The sequence below is a fragment of the Ailuropoda melanoleuca genome, chromosome 2, assembly GCF_002007445.2.
Source record: "Ailuropoda melanoleuca isolate Jingjing chromosome 2, ASM200744v2, whole genome shotgun sequence".
NCBI classification, from domain to species: domain Eukaryota; kingdom Metazoa; phylum Chordata; class Mammalia; order Carnivora; family Ursidae; genus Ailuropoda; species Ailuropoda melanoleuca.
The window spans coordinates 119,478,650-119,501,305 of NC_048219.1; the positions used below are offsets into that span (position 1 = coordinate 119,478,650).

A 22,656-nucleotide genomic window follows, 5' to 3' on the forward strand; every position below is an offset into this window, starting at 1 on the left:
AAAGCATGGGCACACATCTAATTTTGATAGGTTGGTGGCTAGCAATATTATGAAGCCCATGTGATAAAGAAACATAATAATCTAAGAGCTAGACACGTAAAGTATCAATTCTGACTCTATTATTCACAAATTCTGATTCTGCGTCTGAGTCTCCTCATTTGGAAAATATAGCACTCGACCTCCAAACTTCAACAGCTGTACAGATGACAAGATAATGTATATGAATACACTTTAAGAATCAGAGCTTTGCAGCCATACATGCTTCTATTAGCACTAGCAACAATATTAGAAATAAATCATTCCTATGTTTCAGTGGTACATAGACAACTCTCTTAACTACAATACGAGAACTTTCACTCCTTGTGTAACACTCTGAAAGGGAATCTATATCCAAGAATTAAAGAAGAGCCTGAGGTTAACCATTTACTTTTATTTGTTTTTAAAGTTTTTTTTTACAAGAGTATACATTCATACAATAAAATTCACATTGTGTGTTGCTCAAAAAATTGCAGTAAATGAAAACATCTATGTAACTAGCACCCAGGTCAAGATATAGAACATCGCCAAAATCCTACAATATTCTTTCATGTCCTATTCCAGTTAACCATTCCAAAGATAACCAATATTCTCACTTTCATCACTATAGATTCATTTTAACTCTTTTTGGAAGGTCGCATAAGTAAAATGAAACAATATGTACTCTTTCTGCCTGGCTTCTTTGGCTCAATGTCATTTCTGGGAGATTCATCAAATGTGGTTACATGAAATATTATTCATTATTTTTATTTCCTTATACTACTGCACTTCAACAAAATCTCAAAACAAAAGCACTTCTGGAATGGCAGAGTAGGGACCTCTGATTCTCTTCTATAAAAGCAATGAGAACACTCATAAAAATTGTCAAAATTAACTTTTTCAGACCTAGAAATAAACCGAAGACTTGCAACAATCAAAAGAGCATTTATTCAAGAAAAACTGCTGAATTTTGGTAAAAACAGTGAGCTTTGTGGCATTTTAACTTGCCCCATCTGGTTACCTTCTCCTCAGGTTGATGGTAGCCCTGAAAATCAGCAGCCTATGACCATAGTAGCTATGAAAACCATCCTGGTAGACACTGAAGGGGGCAGAATGAGTTTGGAGATCCTCTCAAATCTCCAGGCAGTTGTCATTATTTGACCCATCTCCAACTCCCTGGAAGAGCCTCATTCATAAGAATTGCCTTTATTTTACCTGAACAAGAGTTTGTTCAGTGAAGAGGTCTCTATCCCCAAGGCATTGTCAAAAACATTCAGCAGCAATTGTTTAACATCTCAGCTTCCTAAAACAGAAATATTACTTGACAGGAAAGAAAGAAAAAAAGAAAAAAGAAAAGAAAAGAAAAGAAAAGAAAAAAGAAAAGAAAAGAAAAAGAAAGAAAGAGAAAGAAAGAGAAAGAAAGAAAGAAAGAAAAGAAAAGGAAAGAAAGAAAGAAAGAAAGAAAGAAAGAGAAAGAAAGAGAGGGAGGGAGGGAGGAAGGAAGGAAGGGAGAAAGAAAGAAAGAAAGAAAGAAAGAAAGAAAGAAAGAAAGAAAGAAAAGAAAAGAAAGAAAAGAAAGGTAGGCTGCTTGACAAAAATAAAGGGCTTGTCGAAAGTTGAAAGGGGAGGCACCTGGGTGGCTCAGTCGTTAAGCGCCTGCCTTCGGCTCAGGTCATGATCCCAGGGCTCTGGGATCGAGTACGTGTCAGGCTCCCTGCTCGGCGGGAAGCCTGCGTCTCCCTTTCCCACCCCCTCTGCTTGTGTTCCCTCGCTCACGGCCTCTCTCTCTGTCAAATAAGTAAATGAAATCTTGAAAAAAAAAAGTTAAAAGGGAAATCTGGAAATGAGATGTGCATAGTGGGTTTTGAAAAGCTTCAAAATATTTCTGGGGATCTAGATGACGACCACATGCTTGTGCAGGGTTGTGTGCATACCTCACAGAAGACAAAAGGCCCTATTTTCTCACCTCTAACACAGCCTGAGGCCCTGTGCAAACAGGAAGTGAAGTTAAGGCAGACTTATAAAATGCCAGAGCATTGAAGGCATACCCCAACACAAACACATACAGAATCTCTTGGCAAAACCTTGGACATCTATTGTTTCCAGGCTTTTAAAAAAATCATCCTGCAGTTGTTAGATGGCCACTAAGCTCACCAAGCAGACTTCAATGACTACATATAACAAAAAATACAAATTTTATAGAATTAGTCCAGGAAAGTCACTAAACAACAACAACAAAAAGCAAAAACAAATAGCAACTACAGTAAATCCTGGGGTATGAATGTATCACATTGTATTACATAAAATTCTAGTTTTCAACAACAAAAAATAATTACACGATTTTCTAAAACACAGGAAGTTAGGGCCCATACACAGGGGTAAATAGCAGTTAATAGGTCCTGCCCCTGAGGACTCTTAGATGTTAAATTTACTAGACAAAGAATTAAAATCAGCTACTGTAAACACGTTTAAAGGACTAAAGGAAATCATAGCTAAGGAGTTAAAGAAAAAGATGACTCACTAAATAGAGAATATCAACAAAAAGATACACACACACACACACACACACACACACACACAGTAAATATAAATTTGGAATTGAAAAGTATAGTAACCAAAATAAAAAAAATCACTAGAGGGCCTTACGACCATTTTTAAGCTGGCAAAAGTAGAATTGGCAAACATGAAGATAGGTCAATAGAGACTGTCCAGGCTGAGAAACAGAAATTTTTTTAAATGGGAAAAACAACAACAACAACAACAAAAAACAATGATGGACACAGCCTCACAGATCCACAGAACACCATGAAAAGTACCAATATATGCACGATGGGAATCTCAGAAGGAAAGCAAGAGAAGACAGAAAGAATATTTGAAGAAACAATGGACAGACATTTCCCAAATCTGATGTAAAACATTAATCTATAGATCCAGAAAGCTCAACAAACCCAAAGTATGATGAATAAAAAGATATGTATAAATGTATACATTTATAAAAAAATATATGTATAAAAATGTATAAATACATTTATTCTTTTTTTAAAGAGATTTTATTTATTTATTTGAAAGTTAGAGTGTGAGTGGAGGGAAGAGGAACAGGGGAGAGGGACAAGCAGACTCTGCACTGAGCACAGAGCCTGATCTGGGGCTCAGTCTCACAACCCTGAGATCATGACCTGAGCCGAAATCAAGAGTTGGTCACTTAACCAACTAAGGCACCCAGGTACCCTGAGATCTATCCTTTCACATAGATAAATGATAGTTATACTGTCAAAAGACAAAGAGTAAAAATGCATTTTTGTTTAATAACACTTTTCCTCTTTTGCATGAATTAAAAGATATGTGCATAAATTATGAAACTTTGTTAATGGGCTTTAATATATAAAAATATAACTGTATGACAATAAGAACACCAAAAATGGGGAGCAGAAAGGCACTAACTAAATAAATAATTTTGTACATTATTGTACAATAAAATAATTATTTTATTATAATTTTGTACATTATTGCAATTAAGTTGGTATTAATCTGAAGTAGATTGTTTTAAGTTAGCATGCTAATTGTAATTCCCATGCAAACCACTAAGAAAATTAATTCCAATAATATAATAGAAGATAAAACAAGGGAATTAAAGTAGTACACAATAGTACATAAAATACCTAACACAAAAGAAGGCAGTGACTGAGAAAGAAAAAGACATAAGACATAGAACGCAAATAACAAAATGATAAATGTAAATCCTACCTTACCAGTAATTATGTTAAATGTGAATGGATTAAGCACTTGAATCAAAAGAGGGATATTGGCAAAATGTATTTGGAAAAAATGACCCAACTATAGGCTGGCTATAAAAGACACACATTTGATTCAAGAAACAGAGGTTGAAAGTAAAAGAATGGGGAAGAAAATCTCTTTAGTTTCTATAATCAGAGACCTAGTAACCAAAAGAGACCTAGAATGGCTATACTAGTATTAAACAAAATAGACTCAAAGGCCAAACTGGTGACTAGAGTCAAAGAAGGCCTTTTATGATAAAAAGTGAGTCAATTCATCAGGATGGCATATCAGTTATAAATACATATGCACCTAGCAGCAGGGTTCCAACGTACACAAAGTAAAAGCTTACAGAACTGAAGAAATGGACAATTAAAAAATAATAGTTTGAGACCTCCATACCCCACTTTTAATAATAGATATAACAAAAAGAGAGAAGACTAAGAAGAAAACAGAAAAGTGTAACAACATTACAAGCCAACTAGACCTAACAAACATCTATAGACCACTCTACCCAAAAACAGAAGAATTCACATTCTTCTCAAGTGCACATGGAATAATTCTCCAGGAGAGACCATATGTTAGGCCATAAAACAAGCTGCAGTGAATGTAAAAAAACTGAAACCATACAATATAATCAAAGGGTTGATACTAAAAATCAATAACAGGGGCATCTGGTGACTCAGTTGGTTAAGCAGCTGGCTCTTGATTTCAATCCAAGTCATGATCTCAGAGTCCTTGGATCTAGCCCCACACCAGCCCGGAGTCTGCTATAGGATTCTCTCTCTCCCTTTCTCTTTCCCCCTCCCTCTGCTCTCTCTCTCTAAAATAAATAAATACATATCTAAAAAATTAATAATAGAAGGTAACATTGAATGTCAAGTACTTCAATAAATAAATCAATAAATACCAAAAAAATCAATAACAGGAAAAAAATTAAGAAATTTACAAGTATGTGGAAATTAAGCAAAAGACTTCTGAACACCAAAGGGTAAAAAAAATCACAGGGCAAATTAGAATATATTTTATAATAATTTATATATTTTAAGACTGTGTTATTAGGCACATTTAAGTTTATATTCCTATTGATTCCTTTATTATTATGAAACACTGTGTTTTACTATAGTAATAGCTTTTGCCTTAGAGTTTGCTTTGCCTGATATTAGTGTAGCTACAACATTTTCCTTTGGGTTTCATTTCCTGTTATATTTTTCATACTATTACTTTCAACATTCAGTAGCCCTTATATCTAAGGTTTATCTTTTATGAGCAGCATATGATTGGTTTTTATCTTTCTCCTTTGACCATCTTTGTCGTTTAATTGGAGTATTAATCCAACTACTTAAGTGTAATTATTGATGTATTTGTATTTAAATTACCATCTTACTATATATTTCATACTGTACCATCTTCTTTTAGATTAATCAAGTGTTTATCATTCCATTTGTCTTGTCTATTAGATTGTTAGTGATATATTTGTTATTTTATTGGTTACCTAAAATAAGAGTTTCCAAGATTCATTCTTTGCTCATTGTAGTCTAGTTTAAGTTCGTACATTTACAATTTCTTGGATAATATTTTTGTGTGTTATGTATGTTAATCCTATAGCTATTTTAAACCCATAGTGCATTACTTACTATTATTTGTATTTAGATTTACTCATTTACTGTTCCCTGTGTTAATATTTTTCCTGACGTTCCATGTTTAAATCTGAAAAAAAAAAAATCCCTTTAGACTTTTGTAGTGTAGGACTACTAGAAACAAATGTTCTCTGCTATTGTTTGTCTGAAAGTGTATTTTACATTCCTTTCTGATGAATATGTTTGTAGGTATAGAATTCTTAGTTGGCAGTTTTGGTCTTTCAGAACTTTAAAGATGTCATTCCATTGTCTTCTGTATTCCATGGTTTCTATTAAAAAGTCAGCTGAAGTCTTTGCTCCTTTGAAAGTAATATATAATTTTCTTCTCTATTTTCAATATTTTCTTTTTATCATTGTTTTTTAGATGTTTGACTATGATACTCTGGGTGTAGCTTCCTTGTATTTATCCTGCATGTGGTTTGTGGAGCTTTTTGAATTCATGACTTGATGTCTTGATGACTTGATCAGTTTTGTAAAATTAGTTGCCAATAGATTTGAAATGTGTTTTTTTTTTTTCAATTCATACTTTCCAATTCTTCTGGTACTCCAATTATTGGTATATCAAACTTTTAAAAGCTTTTACACATAGCTCTTATTTTTCTCTTCTGTATTTTTCATCCCTTTTAATCTTTATACTTAAATTTGAATATTTTCTACTTCTCCCTTAGTTCACTACTCTTTTCTCTGATGTGCCTAATCTATTATTAACCCATCTTATATTTGTTTTAGTTCTTGTAACTTTTCCTTCTAGCATTTCCATTGGTACTGTTTCTTGCACACTTGGTATTTTTTAAATTGGATGCTAAATGTCATGTGTAAAAATTTGCAAAGACTCTACATGAAGTTATCCTTTTTCCAGAAAGGATTTAATATGCTCCAGTTATACAATGTATGGACTGATCACGTTACTCAAGTCAATGCTGGGTTTCAGACTTTGTTAGCCTTATTGATTTCCAGTTTGTTCTAACTCTTAAAACATAGCCTTTAATTTTTAAGGAGTAGCATACTTAGATTCTCCTCTAAAATCCAGAAGTGTTTACTTAGGCTCCAGCACCTTGGTGGTTTCTGAATTTTCACCTCTGTCTCCCAAGTTCTCCAAGGCTGACAAAATCTCTGCTCAGCTATTTAACATCCAAGCTATTCCTTTACACTTAGTTTCCCTGCATTTTACCTTGCACGGTTTAGAAGTCAGCCCATGCCTAAGGGGGACATTATTCATAAGTTTGAACTCACTCCTCTGTGGTTTTCTCGACTCCTGGATATTAGTCTCTCAAGCTGCAATCACCTTGGTAGCCTCAAACTATAGCATCTGTCTCCCTAACCCAGTGAGACTGCTGTAAGCCCAGGCTGACACTTTCTTATCAGGCTCTACTACCCATGCCAGGAATCTGCCAATACAAGAGAAAAGCTGAGGTGAATGTGGGCTTGACTCATTATGGTTTTCTCTTCTCTGTATCTTGGATCCTCCAGTCCTGGCTTCCTTAGCTCTTCTCTAGTGACTTCAAATAGTTGTATATATTATTTTTAAATAGTTGTCCTCAAAAGGAGTTAAAATATCATAGCTGGAAGTGGAAGTTGAATCATTCACTTTTAATTTGCAATTTCCATAATCTCTACTTTCAGCGTAGTCTTTCCTTTGTGGTTTTAAAACTGGAGAGTTAAAACTGAGTCAGAAATTTATGTACCTGGATGAACTTGGAATAAGAAAAATGAGTCAAGAAAGCATTTATTCAAATATTAAATAAAATTTACACAATTGTTGTTTATCTATGGTTAGCCTAAATAACAAAGGGAATGGATTTCTGAATTATGTAGGTATTAGTCTAATGCTGCAAATTCACATTCTGTGTATCCCAGGTCTCATGTCAGTACTGAACAACAAAATTAAAACACCCTTTTGGTTTTATAAGTATAAAATTTAGTGCCTTTCTATAGGATATATTTTGTATTACTTTTTGAATTGCTAAAATATATCGCCTCTTTACAGAAAGGTAAGTTTGACAATTTGGTACGTAAGTTTTTTTTAAGTGAAAGAAATAGGTCTCCTTACTATGTTGTGTAGGTCTTCTGGATGGGACATGCTCCATTTAGCGCTCTGTTTCCTGCTTGGAGGGGCAATTAATATGCGTACTACTTGAGAAACAGCATGGTTCATTGGACTAAGCTTTGAGTCAGTAGTTTGGAGTTATAATTCTACTTCTGCTACTGATTCAATTTATGTCCCTGGGCAAACCATTTAACCTTTGCATTTGTTCACCGAAAAAATGGGATAAAATTACCACTTATTTGCACAAGTAGCTAGTAATAATTTTATTTGAATATAAAGAAATGCATACAATATATTGTGACTAGTTAAAATTACTACAAACATTCCTACAATTCAGTTTCCCCTAAAGCCTCAGTATTGCTTTGATTAAAATTCTTCTGATCTAAGTTAAAATGAAGCACAATAAAGTGCAGTTAAGTGTTTTAATTTGCATGCTTAAACAGATGGGAAAATCCAGTGTAGTTTAGCCAGAGAAAACAAAAATTTTTTAGAAATAAAGAGAAAAATAATTTTCCTTCCCCACTGTTTTTTAATTATAAAACGTATTATATGGTATACACATGTATTATTCTCTATTGCATAAGTGCAAATATTCACATTTACACACATTAAAAACAAAAACTCACATCTACTCTTTTCTTATTTATAATTCTTTAGAAATGGAGTTGTAATAATAATTATTGTTAAATTTTATGATAATTTTATCTCAACACAGATTTTTTTTTTTAATGCCCTCACCATATCATAAAAGGGAGGAAATATTCAGATAATTCCTTTGCCTGGTACTTCGCGTAGTACATGCTTCTGAAAAAATGTTGATTGACATTTTTTTAATACAGAGAAATTCAAAATATGTTTGTACTTAGGAAAGGTGCCATTGAAAGGAAGCCTTAAAAATAATTCCTTTAAAAATTTAATAAATGATCCTCAGTTTATTTCATAAATTTGAGTTCAATTTAAAATAGAGGACAATAAATTGACTCTCTTTACCATGTATCTCCTTATAACTATTTTTTAAAGATTTTATTTGTTTATTTGAGATAGAGAGCAAGCCAGAGAGAGAGCATGAGCTGGGGGAGGAGAAGGGCAAAGGGAGAGGGAGAAGCAGGCTCTCTACAGAGCCGGGAGCCCAACCTGGGGCTCAATCCTAGCACCCTGGGATCATGACCAGAGCCAAAGGTAGATGCTTAACCTACTGAGCCACCCTGCATCCCTCCTTATAACTAATTCTAGTACACTTGCAGTTGCTCTGAGACTAATTTTTTTTAATCTACATAATGCTAGTAATGTTATCAAAGCTACTTACTTAACAAAGTTGTAATGAAAATCAAGTAAGTATGTATAACAAAACTTTGAAAACCGTTTGTCTTGTTGAAGATAACATTGAGGAATGTTGTCATCCAACAGACTCCAGGAAACATTTCTGTGTTCTTGAAGTCTTAATGTTTTTACTCACTTGTCTGATATTTGTCACCACTCTAGGTAGTTTCAACCTCCGGATCACTGGATGCTTTGACATCCCATTTTTGGATCTCATTGCCAGTGACCATTTTTTTTTCTATCACTGCAGTGGCAACTCCCTGGCCAGATACAACTCCCTTCCAAAACTTTGAATTCTTATTCTTAGATCTTAGCTCCTATCCTTCTGGTTGCTTAAATATTGACCAGGAAGTAACAAATCCTCTTAATGGTGCCAGCCAGGCTTCTAATCCGTTGCTCCTATCACTCCTCTACCCACAACAGCCTCTTCTACACTACACTTTCTTCCTATCCAACTCAAATTCCATTGTTCAGTGTTTCAGTTCAATTCCCATATGTTTCTTGTTTTCCTCTTCCTCAAAATCACTTATTTAACAAACCCAACCATGGTAGAACTCAATGATCTGCCTGACGACTCTGTGCCTGAAAACCCCTGTGCATTTCACAGGAAATAACCACACACACGGCTGGACAGACTGGAGTAATGACAAACGTGATCTCCAACTTCAAAAAGGTCATCAACCCTGAGAATTCTACTATAATGCTTTGCTCTCCAACCTCACTTAGGACTATTTCACAACTTTTCATCATGCCTCCTGCACTTTAAGCTGAAAACTTGCTTCATAATTTGTGGAAATTAGAGCTCTCCCTGGAAATACCATCACCCTGCAGTGTCTAGTTCTACACACTCAACTGCTTCTTCTTGCACTTTCTTCTTCCTGCCTGCCTCAATCTGGCTTCTGCTGAAATGGCTATCAAAGAGATAGATTCTCTCTCCATGATGCCACGTCCAATGGCTCCTTATTTTTTTGCTCTTCAATTTATTGATGTCTCCATAGGATTCGATACTGTTCCTTTCTCCCTTTTGTAGAACACTCTCATGTATGACATCTTCTCAGTTTTTATCTCATCTCTCTGGCTGCGACTTTTTCATCCCTTTTCCTGGCTCTTACTCCTCCACTTGCTAAATTTCTTCTCTGTCCACTCTCTATTTGGACGCTTTCATTCATTTCCATGGCCTTAAATATCATTTATGGGCTGATAATCCCCAAATTTATATCTGCAGCATTGCCTATACCTCCAAACTTTGGTCACATCCAATTGCTTACTTTACATCTCCATTTAGGTGTCTTGCAGGCATCTGAAATTTAACGTTTTCAAAATTGAGTTTTTTCATTATTCATCTCTTTACTTCCTTCTCTATAATATACCCAGTCTAAATCTTCCCCATCTCAACAAATGACACTACCTCTACACATTTGCTTAAGAAAAAAGTAGGAGTCATCCAATCCATCAGCAAATCCTGTTGATTCTTCTTCCAAAGTATATCTTGAGTCTGTCCACTTCTTTCCATATTAGTTCACAGTACCATAATCTCTTGCCTGACTTACTGCAACACCTTTCTCACTAGTCTCTCTGCTTTCTTTGTTATTTCTTGCAATCTGTTCTCCATATAAGAACAAGAATAATCTTTAAGGGCCTTAGTTAGAACATATAACTTCCTTACTTAAAAACTTCCAATGGCTTGATGCTTCACTTTGAATAAAGTCCAACGACCTTACTTTGGCCTACTGTTGTCTGGTGCTTGTATTCTTCTCTCTCCTTATTCATGCCACTGTATTCATAGCCACAAGAACCCCCTTTCAATTTCTGGAACACATCATAGGCTTCATACAAACTGTTCCTCTTTAACTAGCTCCATTCATGGCTATCTCCTTTTCATCTTGTGGGTTCAGCTTAATGCCACTTCCTTAGTAAGTCCTTCCTGAGTCATTCTCTCTAAATAGTGTCATTTTCCTCTCAAATTCCACCACTCTTCTTTATCTCAGCACCCTGTCTTTTATAAATAATCCTTCCCATTTCATGATTACTTGTTTACTTGCTATTTTTCTGTCTTCCTTATGATACTATAAGCTCAATGAGGGCAGAGACAATATCCATTTCCTTTATTGCTATACAACCGATACCTAGGACAATCCTGCAGCTAATAACTACTTGTTGAATAGATGAATACCATAGATAAAGATGGATAATGTAATGAAAATGAATGATTCTTATGCAGGTTTGCATTATAGAAAATTTTAGGATGACAGCATCAAAGCTTTATTCAAGATTAAGCACTTGTCAAAATGGATGGAAAGTGCTATTTTTGAGGGAGGATCTTAGGAATATAGTCTATTTTCTACTCCAGTGCCTCTCAAGTTATCTATGGTGAATTCCCAACCTATGAGACTTTTATAAAATGCAATAAAATTGAATTACCAAAAACATGAAATAAAAACAAAAACAAAATATAAGCCCAATTGTTTTTTTTATTAACTTTAATAGACTTAACATTATTCTGTTAAGTTTCTACTTTTTTTTTTTTTTTTAATGAGAGGGAGGGAGAGAGGGGAGGGGCGTAGAAAGAGAGAGAATCTTAAGCAGGTTCCATGCTCAGTGTAGAGCCAGACCCTGGGCTCTATCTCCTGACCCTGAGATCATGAACCTGAGATCATGACTTCAGCCCAAATCAAGAGTCAGCCACTTAACCAGCTGAGCCACCCAGGTGCCCCTCTACAGAACTTTTTATCGGTTGTTGTCTATGCTAATCTTATTAAAGATCATTAACAAAGTTTGAGACCAACGTTGGTTTGAGAACTGCACTTTTGAGTAGTGTTGTTTTACTCCAACTTGAATGAATGGCTGAGGTCATTGGGATTGATTTACTCACTGTATCTCAAAGCTGAATCTGTTCTGTTATAGAAAGAAGAGTTGAAAACTATTAGAAATAAAACAAAACTAAGAAATAGAAGTTGTAAAATTTATAAAACAGTTGAAGAATTTAGAAGTAAAATAGAAAACTATTAGAAATTAAAGTTCTAAAATTGTAGAAATTAAACAGAAAGCTAAGTCTCTGTGGTCACGAATACAAATTGGAGGGTTGGAAAATACCTTCCCCAAGTACCTTGACTGGATTTTGAAGGAGGTGAGAATGAGAAAAAAGTCAAATTACACCTTTGGGATATTCCACGGGAAACAGCTGGTTGTTATTTCTACTACTAGTTGGGTTAATACAGCCTTTTTATCAAAGTGCTAGACATATTATTTTTACCACAGCTAGTTTCTCCTAACTCATTTATCTGCCCTAAAATATTCTGCTTTAATGTTTTGTCCCTCATCCATTCCCACATCCTTATTCTTCTCATTACATTTCTCCCCCCACTCCACCATTGGTGCAGTGCAATGCTATGATTAGACCTAAGTAAAAAGGGAGGAATAAGAGTAGCAAAAGCTAGGATAGAGGGAATTTAATTCCCACCTTGAGCATTTGGGGAGAGGAGAATGTTCATGGAAGATATGCTATTACTTGCCTTCCTTTGACTTACCACGTTACCAAGTTTTTCCCCATGTATAAGGATTTCATTACTTATGCCACTTCAGAAATATGTTATTTGAAATTTGAACACAGGAGTAGACTTTTATAGTACCTTTATAGTATACTTTTATATACTTACACAAATGTATACTTTTATAGTGTGTAGAAAGTGGCAGAAATTCTTTTAAATCCTTCATCTAGGGGAAATCCAATGTCCTTCATACTCCAAAGGAATTTAGTCATCTTTCTGAAGATGAAGGAGAGAGATCTGGCATATCTATACTTATATGTGGCTGTTGGCACGTCCAAAAGCAGGTGAATACCTTACAGTGAATTTCTTCACAATATATAGCATACCGTCCAATATCAAAGGCAAGTTCAAATCTGGCCTAATTCAATTCCAGCTCTATTTCAGAGCTGGAGATTTAAACTTAATCCATAACTTTTTGAGCCATTCAAGTTCCTAGCAAAAGAAGTCATCCTTTATCTTGGAAGCAGTCTTTAACACTTGTTTACCTCTGTCTCCTCATCTAGCCAACACCCACTTGAATTTCTAGATTAAACTGGCCTCTCAAGATTCTTCCAGGTGGGAGAGACTTGCAGTTCAATTGAACTTCTTGTCAGAACTCTGGACCTGAAATTCTAGCATTATAGTGGCTATAAGACTGAGTCTCAGGTATGGGGATTGAGTGATGTTAGCAAAAGGTGTATGACACATAATTGTCTAATGCTCTGGCAGACCAGAGTTCCTTTCATGTTTCCTTTCCCTTTCTTCTTCCTCCTTCCTAAACTCAGCTTGTACTGCTTGTACTGTTAGAGAGATGTTGGATTTGTAGATTAAGAGAAAGTGATTCTAGAATAGGAAAGAAAAAGGTGCAGTAGGGTTAGCTGCAGCTACCTCTGTCTTCTTTTTAAGCTTTGGAATTCCGGTTTGAATTAGTCACATACTCTCATGTCTTATTAGGTTAAATTATTTTTGAATTTTTAAAAATATACACAGGATGGGGGATTTTAGGAAGAAAATAGGTAACTACTGCTACTGGATATTAATAACTTCTCCCATGGGGTTAAACTCTCTGTAAGAATAGTTTAGTACGGACTTCAACTTGTTGCTCCCCTTTCATACTACAGAAAAATGATTTCTTTCTTCTCTTACATTCTTTTACTGGCAAATTTAGGTGGTAAAATAAGGAATACATTTTTGAGTTTTGGTCCTACTACTGGTTATTCCAGTTATTCCACTTGCTCTGGTTTCACAATTCAAGAAATATGGAAGTGATGCAGAGATAAGACAACAGTGAGGCCTCATCCAGGGTATAACCGACATCAAATTCCTGAATGAACTAAATACACTCTTCCATTTCAGAAACATTAGTGGCAACTTTTAATGCAACTAGAGAATGGATGAGGGTTTATACCTATTCCTCTGAGCAGATCATAAAGTCCAGAGAATTACATAATATGAGATCATTTAGACGCCCTGAAGAACAACTTGGGACTTTTCTTAACCGTTGCACAGTATCAGTCATATTCTGAGCACCACAACTTGAGAACTGGAAATCTTGGAGAGAGTTTAAAGAGTCACAGTAATTACTAATAACCTTGACAAGTTGTAGAAATGGTCAGATAATTACAGGATGAACTTAATAGACAGAAATATAGAGTAATTTAGAGGAAAAGAAAAATAAAACATTATAAATACAAGGGAGAAGGCTTGGCTTTGTGGGAAAAATGTGGAAATCAGTAAACCACCAGTAAAACATGAGTTAGCCATACGGTACAGTTGGTTTATTATTTTTTATTAATAAAAATCAAAAATTTGTGGAGTATACGCAAGAGTATTGTATCTAAGAAAAAGGCAGTAATCCCATAGTCATCTATACAATCATTTAGTAACCCACCTATCACATGCTAGGTACTTTTGAATGCTGGCATAGTGGAGAATATATAGGATCCCTACCTTCACGGAGCTCGCTAAAGTGTGGTAAATGAGAAAGCTATTACCCTTGACACTGGTTAGTTTGAATTCTGCAGCCAATTTCAAGTACAGCAAATACTGTCGGTTCCTTGAGGTAGGGATCCTATTTTCACATTTGGTATCCCATTCTGCGCCTAGCACAGCACCTTGTAAACACAATCACCTTGCATTAAGAGGTAAAAAATAAGCCCCCAAAGAACTAAAATTTGAAAAAGTAAACACTTGTCTGACCATCAAATATGTCGATCGAAATCTGCAGGTTTTCTCTTTGGCACGTACTATTTGCGAACCCATTACGTGGAGAACAGTTCTCAACACAATGCTTTGTGTATAAAAGGGATGGTAGGAATGGACTCAAATTGCACACCGTGATAATTGCCATGGACATCCTGACCATGTGACAGCCCATCCTCCGCGAGTTTTTTCCCTTTTCTCTTTTAGCCTAAAGACAAAACCCTTAAGCAGCGATTACAGGGGTGGGACGCGGAGCTAAGGCTCGGGGCACAGACACCACCAGCTCGCGCACACCGAGCTCGCTAGGGCAGCTTCGCGGGCGCGGCGGACAGGCTCACACGCCCCCGGCTTCCCGGCACCCGGAGTCTCCGTGCGGACGAGACGTCCCCCCAGAGGAAAGACAGGGCGCCGCAGACGCCCCTCGGAGTCACCGGCCACCCGCCCCGCCTCAGGCTCCTGTTCATCTTAGGTTACCATTGATCAGGCGGGTGTACGTTCCGGAGAGGCCAGTGGGGCGCAATTAGAAAACTAGGCGCCCCACGACCCCGACCGCACCTAATCACCCACCCCCTCGAGCCCCACAGCCCAGCAGGCCAAGCAGGCCGGACGCCGAGGCCTCGCGGTAACGAGCCTCCGTCCGCCCCGCCTCCTCGCCCTCCAGCCGGCCCCGCCCTCGCACTCACCCCTCCCCCGCTCCCGCCTCGCTTCCCCGACAATCTCCTCGCGCTCCCGGCCCGGCACGCGCGCTGCGCCCGGCCGCTGCCGCCGCTGCCGCCGCCGCCGCCGCCGCGGCGGAGCGTTTCTCCGCGGTGCCTGGCTTCCAGCTTCGGGCCGGAACCGGAAGTCTGGGGGGCGGGGCCGGCGGAGGCCAGGGGACCGAAAACGCGGCCGAGCCCGGAGCCCGGAGCCGGAGCCAGAGCCTGGACCAGAACTTGGCCGCCGCTTGCACGGCTGCTGCCGCCGCCGCCCGCTGCTCTTTCCACGCGCGGCAGCTGCCTCGACCGCCACGGCCGCGAGCTCGGCCGCCAGTGGTCCGCGGACTTTGGGTGTCCGGGTTGAAGGTCGGTCCGGACGTCGGACCCAGCTCGGTTCCCGAACTGTCCGGGCGGCAGCGGACGCCACCGCCGCCGCCTCCTCGTCGCCTCAGCCTGGCGTTTTGTTCCGAGAGACCCGAGAGGCGAGCGGAGCTGACAGTGATTTTGACAGTGATTTAAATCCGCTTTTGTTGTTGTTGGCTTTTCGTTGTTTGGTTTTGTGTGTTGTGCGTGTGTGTGGCGGTTTTTTCCCCCGTGGTGCATTTTTTTTTCTTATTGTTGTGCTCTCCCCCCCCCTTTTTTTTTTTCTTCTTTTTCTTAACCCCGTGAACGTTTTTTTGGTCGGAGCTTCCGAATATGTTTTATGACGGTTGATTTTACACCAGGAGGTTTGTCTCCGAGGAAGACCCAGGGAACTGGATATCTAGCGAGAACTTCCTACGGATTCCCCGGCGCCTCGGGAAAATGGGAGCTGCTGCAAAGTTGGCGTTTGCCGTCTTTCTTATCTCCTGTTCTTCAGGTAGGTGCATGGAGCGCGGCGCGGCGGGGCTGCTGCTGCTGCTGCTGCTGCCGCCGCTGCCGCCTCCGCCGCTGGCGGCCGCGGTTGTTGTTGGCCGCGGTTGTTGTTGGTCGGCGAGCTCCAGTGGAGCCCGGGGAGGTTTTCCCGGACCCGGAGCCCCTCGGCTGCGACCCCCCAGGTCTGATTGTGATCTGGAAATCTCCATGAATTTTTCTCGTTTTGAGTTGGGTTGGCGAACTGATAAGAGTGACTGCTCTGTTGTGGAAGTGAGAAAGTCATGGTTTGTGGCCATAACATTGGATGACAGCGCTGGTTGGGTTGCAGTTAAGCCACAAATACCACAAGTGACAATCCATGCAAAGGTTTGAGACCCGAAAGGCGTTTTCCAAAATGTCATTTAGTGTGGCATCTCCAAAATAAGGGTTTTTATTTTTATCGTCTTTTAATTCGTGCTTCACCAGTGACTATCACGACAGAGATCTAGCCAGTTGTTACTTAATTTTGACCGTGAGAAACAATGCATCATATCAGCAATTTCATCTGGGTCTCCCCTTACGTTTTCTTCAACTTCAGTGTCCAGCAGCGTTAAAAATAGTTGTAGTTGTTGTTGTTGGAGTATTAACAATAACCCAGTGCAGAAGAGGTATGCCGCTGTGTGTTGGTAATGTGCTGGCTTTCAACCACCATTTATGTGCTCTTTTCTGGCATAGATTTTGCTTACCTACGGAATACTTATTTTAAAAGCGTTGTATTGAAGCATTGTTTTTGGTTTAGAGCAGCCATTTGAGATTGTTCATACTGTCAAATACATTATAATCATAAAATAGGTTTTGGCCCAAGGTTGAAAGAATAATTTGGTCCTTTTATATTTGAAATTTTGATTTTGTGAGAACGTTCTATGCTTGCAACCAGTGGTTGGAAAACTATCTAGTCTTTTGTATTTGAAATTCCGTAAATGAATACAACCTAGCTCAAAGGTGTGCAAATGTACATAACAGGAGAGTTAGTTTGATATATGAAACAATTTTAAAGTCGCAATGGATCTATTTATCATAAAATTCAATATTCAGTTACTAGGTTGTGAGAATTATGGGGGGGAACGAATTGACAGGTTTCATGGCTATGTCTTTATCTCCTTTGCTACAGGGAAATTAGAGGGTGTTAGTCTTTTCTTTGTGTACCTCTGTGGTGTGTGTGTATTTGTGTGTGTGTGTGTCCATCCTCCCAGCCCCCTCTTTTAATAGAATCTTTTGTAATGTATAGAATTTTGCTGAACGGTACATTTCCTTGTGGTTAATAAATGGATAAAGTCTAGTCTTATGTCTGTAGTGGTATTGATCAGTTCCGGGTGGGCTAAATGTGTTGTGAAATGGCGATCATTGCCAGAGATTAACCAAAGAATCATGTCTGTTTAAATGGAAGAAGGAACATGCTTAAGGCAGGCTGACAGTTCTTTTTGTGCACGGTTTGGGGAGGAAGATAAACAATGGTGTCTCTGAAATGAATGAATACCTTGATAACATTAAACCTCTTGCTTTTGTGACATGACTTAACTGTGTAGTTTTTATTTTTCCTGTAGTACTCTCTCTCCTGTGTTCCTGTATGTTCTGGTTGGTGAACTCCTCTTGTTCAAATCCCTTTCTCTGATCTCCTGCCCTTGAGGAGGAGGGGCATCATGGCCACTGACCAAGGAATTGTGGACATTATTCCCTCCCAAACCCACCTGAGTCACACTAATTGGTGAAGGAGGTTATTCTTGAGCAGTCTCAAGGTATTACTTCTGGAAAAGCAGGCTGTCGCTAGAGATTTTACAGCTTCCTCTGCTTGGTTTAGAAGTAAAAAGAATGGAGCGTTAGTTTTTTGTAGGATTATTTTCATTGGGCCAGGAGGTTAATAGCTAAAATTTTGAAACACAGTAATTTTCTTGCTACAGAGCATATAGATATACATAGCAGAATTACATAAAACTGGTAATAAATATTGTTGCATAGTTTTTTTCAAATAATTCCTAGTTGAACTAAAATATAATTCTATTGAAGATAATTTAAATCATTTTAAAGACTTTAATCCATGTTTATGTGTGAAGATTTTTAGTACTTAAAATATCTGATTTTTTAAAAGGCTTTTGTTATGAATCAAAAGATTATTATTATGTTTCTTTTCGTAATTGATTTTTCTGTGTAATATGTAATCTGGCATGCTGGAAGTATGAGGATGGCTATTTTTATGAGGATTTAAAAATTTCTCAAGTTGTTTTTTGTTTCTGGATATTTGATTTTTTTTAAGCAAATTAAAAATAGTAGTAAAGAGCTGTTGTATTTCAGGTTTTTAGGATGGATGTTTACTGTTTAATATTTTGCAGACTTTGATTTTTCTGTTTCCATCCCGTGGTATGTACTGGAGACTCATTTTGCAGACTGTTCCTGTAGGATATGGCCAAGTATGTAATTTCTTAATGTAATTCTAGGGGAAACATTTTTGAGTTTTGCCCTCATCCTCGAATACCTTCAGATTCCTTTTGTATTTGAATTTTTTCATTCTTCTTATCCTTCCTTAGATTCTGTTTCAAAACACAAATGTATTTCTTAGGGTTTTTTTGTTTGTTTTTAAAGCATTGTAGTTAATTTGTATCTTTCTTCGCCATTTGTAAACTGAGTTTAATACTTGCTCTAGTACTCAGGTTTATCTTACCTAGAATGATGCAGCTATTGTGGTATTTGAGTTGCACTGAATAAGTTGAGAATTTGTTTGAATTTCTGTGGGAACTGGAGCAGTCTGGTCTGTATATTCGATGAAATAAGAAATGGAAATAAAGTAATTATGTGCATTTCCTTTACTTAGCTAGGCAAGAGTGTGTGTGTGTGTGTGTGTGTGTGTGTGTGTGTGTGTGCACGCACGCCTGTGTATGTTTCTGTGAGTGAGTATATGTGCTGTTGGAGGGAGAATTGGCAGTACAGTGAATCTTCTGGGACTCGGCTGAACTTTGGCTCACAAGTGATAGATATTAAATGCTTTGTTTTCTACAGGCAGAATCTCTTAAATGTAGTCTGTGATCAAATTCAAATACAATATATTAGAACATCAAAACCAGAAGAGAAAACAAACGCCCTCCCCCACCAATTCTTGTTGAAATTTTTTTCTATTTATAAGCCAGTAGTTCTCAAGCTTGAGTGTCTTTTGCTCCCTGCCCCTGCACCTCTCCCCCAGGGGACATTTGAAGACATTTTTCCTTGTCACAACTGTGGGGGATGGTATGCTACTAGCATCTAGTGCATAAAGGGCAGGGATGCTGCTAATCATCCCGTAATGCACAGGAGAGCCTTCCAGAGTGAAAACTTATCTGGCTCAAAATGTCAATAGTGTTGAGGTTGAGAAGCTTTGTTTTAAACTCTTCATTTTTAAAAGTATTAGTATATTAGTAAAAGGGTCCTGCTTCCCACTCCCACAGTCAGTCATCCAGATTTTACAAGGATATGCTATTGATCTTCAGGTGACTTTGTACTGAGAGCTTTCATCTTTTCATCATCTTTTAAAATTAGAATGATTATGTTAGAAAAACAGGCTAAAGGTGTATACATTATTTCATCTTATTATATTTTAATAAAAATATTTTACTGAGTTATGAATAAACTCTCCATACCCATTGCTTTGCTATAATGGAGAGCCCATGAAGACTCTATATTCCTGAATAGGATGAATAATTGATCAAAGTATCAGGTTTAATTATGTTTGCTTTTGATCCAGTAGTCTCTTTGCTGTGATAATCATCTTTAAGGATATTTCCTTTTATCCTTATTAAAATCACTGTCTGGACTGTGTGGTGGCAGCTGGGTTGTGTGTGAGAGAGAGAGAGAGAGAGAGATTAACATGGTACAGGAAAGTTTTGTAAGTTTCATATGAAATATGTACACTATTACATGTGTCTGAAAGGTTTCAAAGTATGAATTCAGGGTCTTTTTTTTTTTTTAAAGGATATTTCTTCTTCTTGCTCTTCTTTTTCTTTTTAATGACTTTAATATGAAGAATGTGTTTTTTTTTTTTTTTAAAGATTTTATTTATTTATTTGACAGAGATAGAGACAGCCAGTGAGAGAGGGAACACAAGCAGGGGGAGTGGGAGAGAAAGAAGCAGGCTCATAGTGGAGGAGCCTGATTGTGGGGCTCGATCCCATAAAGCCGGGATCACGCCCTGAGCCGAAGGCAGACGCTTAACCGCTGTGCCACCCAGGTGCCCCTGAAGAATGTTTTAAAGTGGTTTAATTACATAATTTTCTGGAGAATTATTGGCTGGGCTTTGGTTATCATTAGATCATTTAGGCTATACTAATTAATATTCTGTGATCTATGATAGACCCTTGTCCTTTTTAAGGTTAAAATTTGACCATAATTAATAAGTGCTTACCTTGTTTTGAACTCTGGTTTTAAGGAAGTGAACCAGAATTAAAGTGAAAAAGTATAAGTAGCATTACACCATTGAAAGGAAAAATTCTGAAATCACTCCCACAAAAATATGCAAATAAGCCTCATACTATCTTTGTAACACACCTTCTCATACTCATACATATATATCTCTGATACTACTGACATCTTCACCTTTTCGGTTCACTGTTTCATGAGAAGTAAAGCATAACTACACCAAATGAGATTTTAGTAATCTGTAAACGTTCCTTTAGATTCTAAAACTATTTTTTTGCTTTTTTACTTTTGTAGGTAGTGTACTCTTATTTCTCATCTTGGTGTCTCAAAAATCTGTGATTTATATTTGTCTTTTCATGCTCTCTTATGTTGCCACTTGTCCAGCATGGTTCCTCTTAGATGGTAAGTTAGGTAAGGTTAGCAGTGTTTGATATTAGGGGCACTAGTACTCTTTCACTTTTTATTCCATATTCTATAACTCATAATTTCTTCCATTCCCTTTCATTATGCTTCCCTTTTCACTGCATGCCTTCTTTGTTTATATTCTTTTTTTCCTTCGGTACTTCCCTGTACTGCAGGCTGCTTGCTTATGGAACCCACTTGTTGCTTAGCATCAGGGGTGGCTCAAGAGGGTTCACACATGGTTTAAATGAAAACAGATTCAATTTAGAGTGTTTGAGAATTGACCAGATAGTCTTTTCCACTGTTCTTTCATTTGTTGGTTTCTGGACTACCACACACACTCTTGGGAGTAGTTTTACTCTTTTGGAATCAAATGGCTTCAATTGTGGATTGCTCTTACCTCCTCCCCCACTACTATTTTTTTTGGGGGAGGGGCAGAGGGAGAGAGAGAATCCTATGTGGGACGCAACACAGGGCTCGATCTCATGACCCTGAGATCATGACCTGAGCCGAAATCAAGAGTTCAACACTTAACCCATTGAGCCACCCAGGTGCCCCACTGTTATTCCTTTTTTAATATTTCGGTTTTCTTCAAATCTTCACTGCTTTCAAAAAGTTTATCTTTTGTTATTATTCATTCATCATCTCTATTTAAGCCAAAATTGGACCAGACCAGAGAATATATTTATTGCCACAGCTGGGACCACATCAGACCTCCTCTGTGGTAGATTTAATTTTGTTAGGTTATAATAGTCATGTCTAGACAGAACATTGATTTCAAATTGACTATTGAACATGAAAGTTCCAGGAATAGTGTATAGAGGAAGGAGAAGGAGAAGTCAAGAAGGTAAGAAAACTACTGTAGATAGCAATTGACTTTCTGTCATTCTCCAACTGGATTTCTGTTGGTCACTTGCATATACCCAAATGCATCTAGTCGTCACATTTTGTTTAATGAAGGGTTTAAAGGAAATGTATTATCTCTGAGGTTGGATTTTTAAAAACTGTTAGAATAGTGGGCTTAAAAGAAAAAATTTGGAGGTTCTTATGGATACTGGGCAAGAATGTGATCCCAGTGGTCAGTGGACTTTGGTTCTGGTGTCAGCACTGCCACTGTCTAGCTCATCTATTATTTTTCTTACCTGAATTATTGTAGTACTTTTCTAGTTAAGACTGGGGCCCTGTCACTACTTCCTGTTCCAATCTGTCCATATATAACTTCCAGATTGACCTCATTAAAAAATAAATCTAAATATGTCACTCCTGCTTAAAACATTTCACTGTGAGTCTCCTTTAGCATAAAATCTAAAGTCTTAGAATGGCATGTACTTAGAATGGTGCTTTATCATTTGGTTCCTGCTTGTGTTCTCTAACCTCTTGGTATAGTGGCTTAAGAGGATAGGCTTTGGAGTAAGACTTCCCTGTTTTACATCCTGGCTTCACAGTTTAACCTTGGGCAAATCACTTCACCTTTTGCGCTTCAGTTTTATCATCAACAAAATGGGGATATTAATAGTGACTACCTCAGAGAGTGGTTTGGAAGATTAAATATCACATAAATACTAGGTATTTGGCTGTGGCTCCTCCTTAGCATGAGTTCTATATTCCAGCTATACAAACTTGACTTGTAGTTTTTTTGAATGTGTCATCCTTATTGTATATCAGTATGGTACCTTGGTATAGGTCAGTTCTTCCTCCTTTACCTGGCTAACTCCTTGTTTTTAAGACTGAGAAGTATTACCTCTTTAGAAACAATTTTT

The 22,656-nt window shown here is 37.7% G+C and overlaps 1 protein-coding gene across 2 annotated transcripts in view; it reads left to right on the forward strand.

Annotated features, from left to right (window-relative positions):
• Nucleotides 1-15,953: 15,953 nt before the first annotated feature.
• ACVR2A (activin A receptor type 2A) overlaps nt 15,954-22,656 on the forward strand; it is an 84,391-nt gene continuing 77,688 nt past the window's right edge. For both annotated transcript variants that reach the window (XM_034654530.1, XM_011229860.3), the window contains exon 1: nt 15,954-16,079. In XM_034654530.1, the coding sequence (XP_034510421.1) occupies nt 16,025-16,079 (55 nt within the window). In that variant the 5' untranslated portion in view covers nt 15,954-16,024. The remainder of the gene's footprint in view (nt 16,080-22,656) is intronic.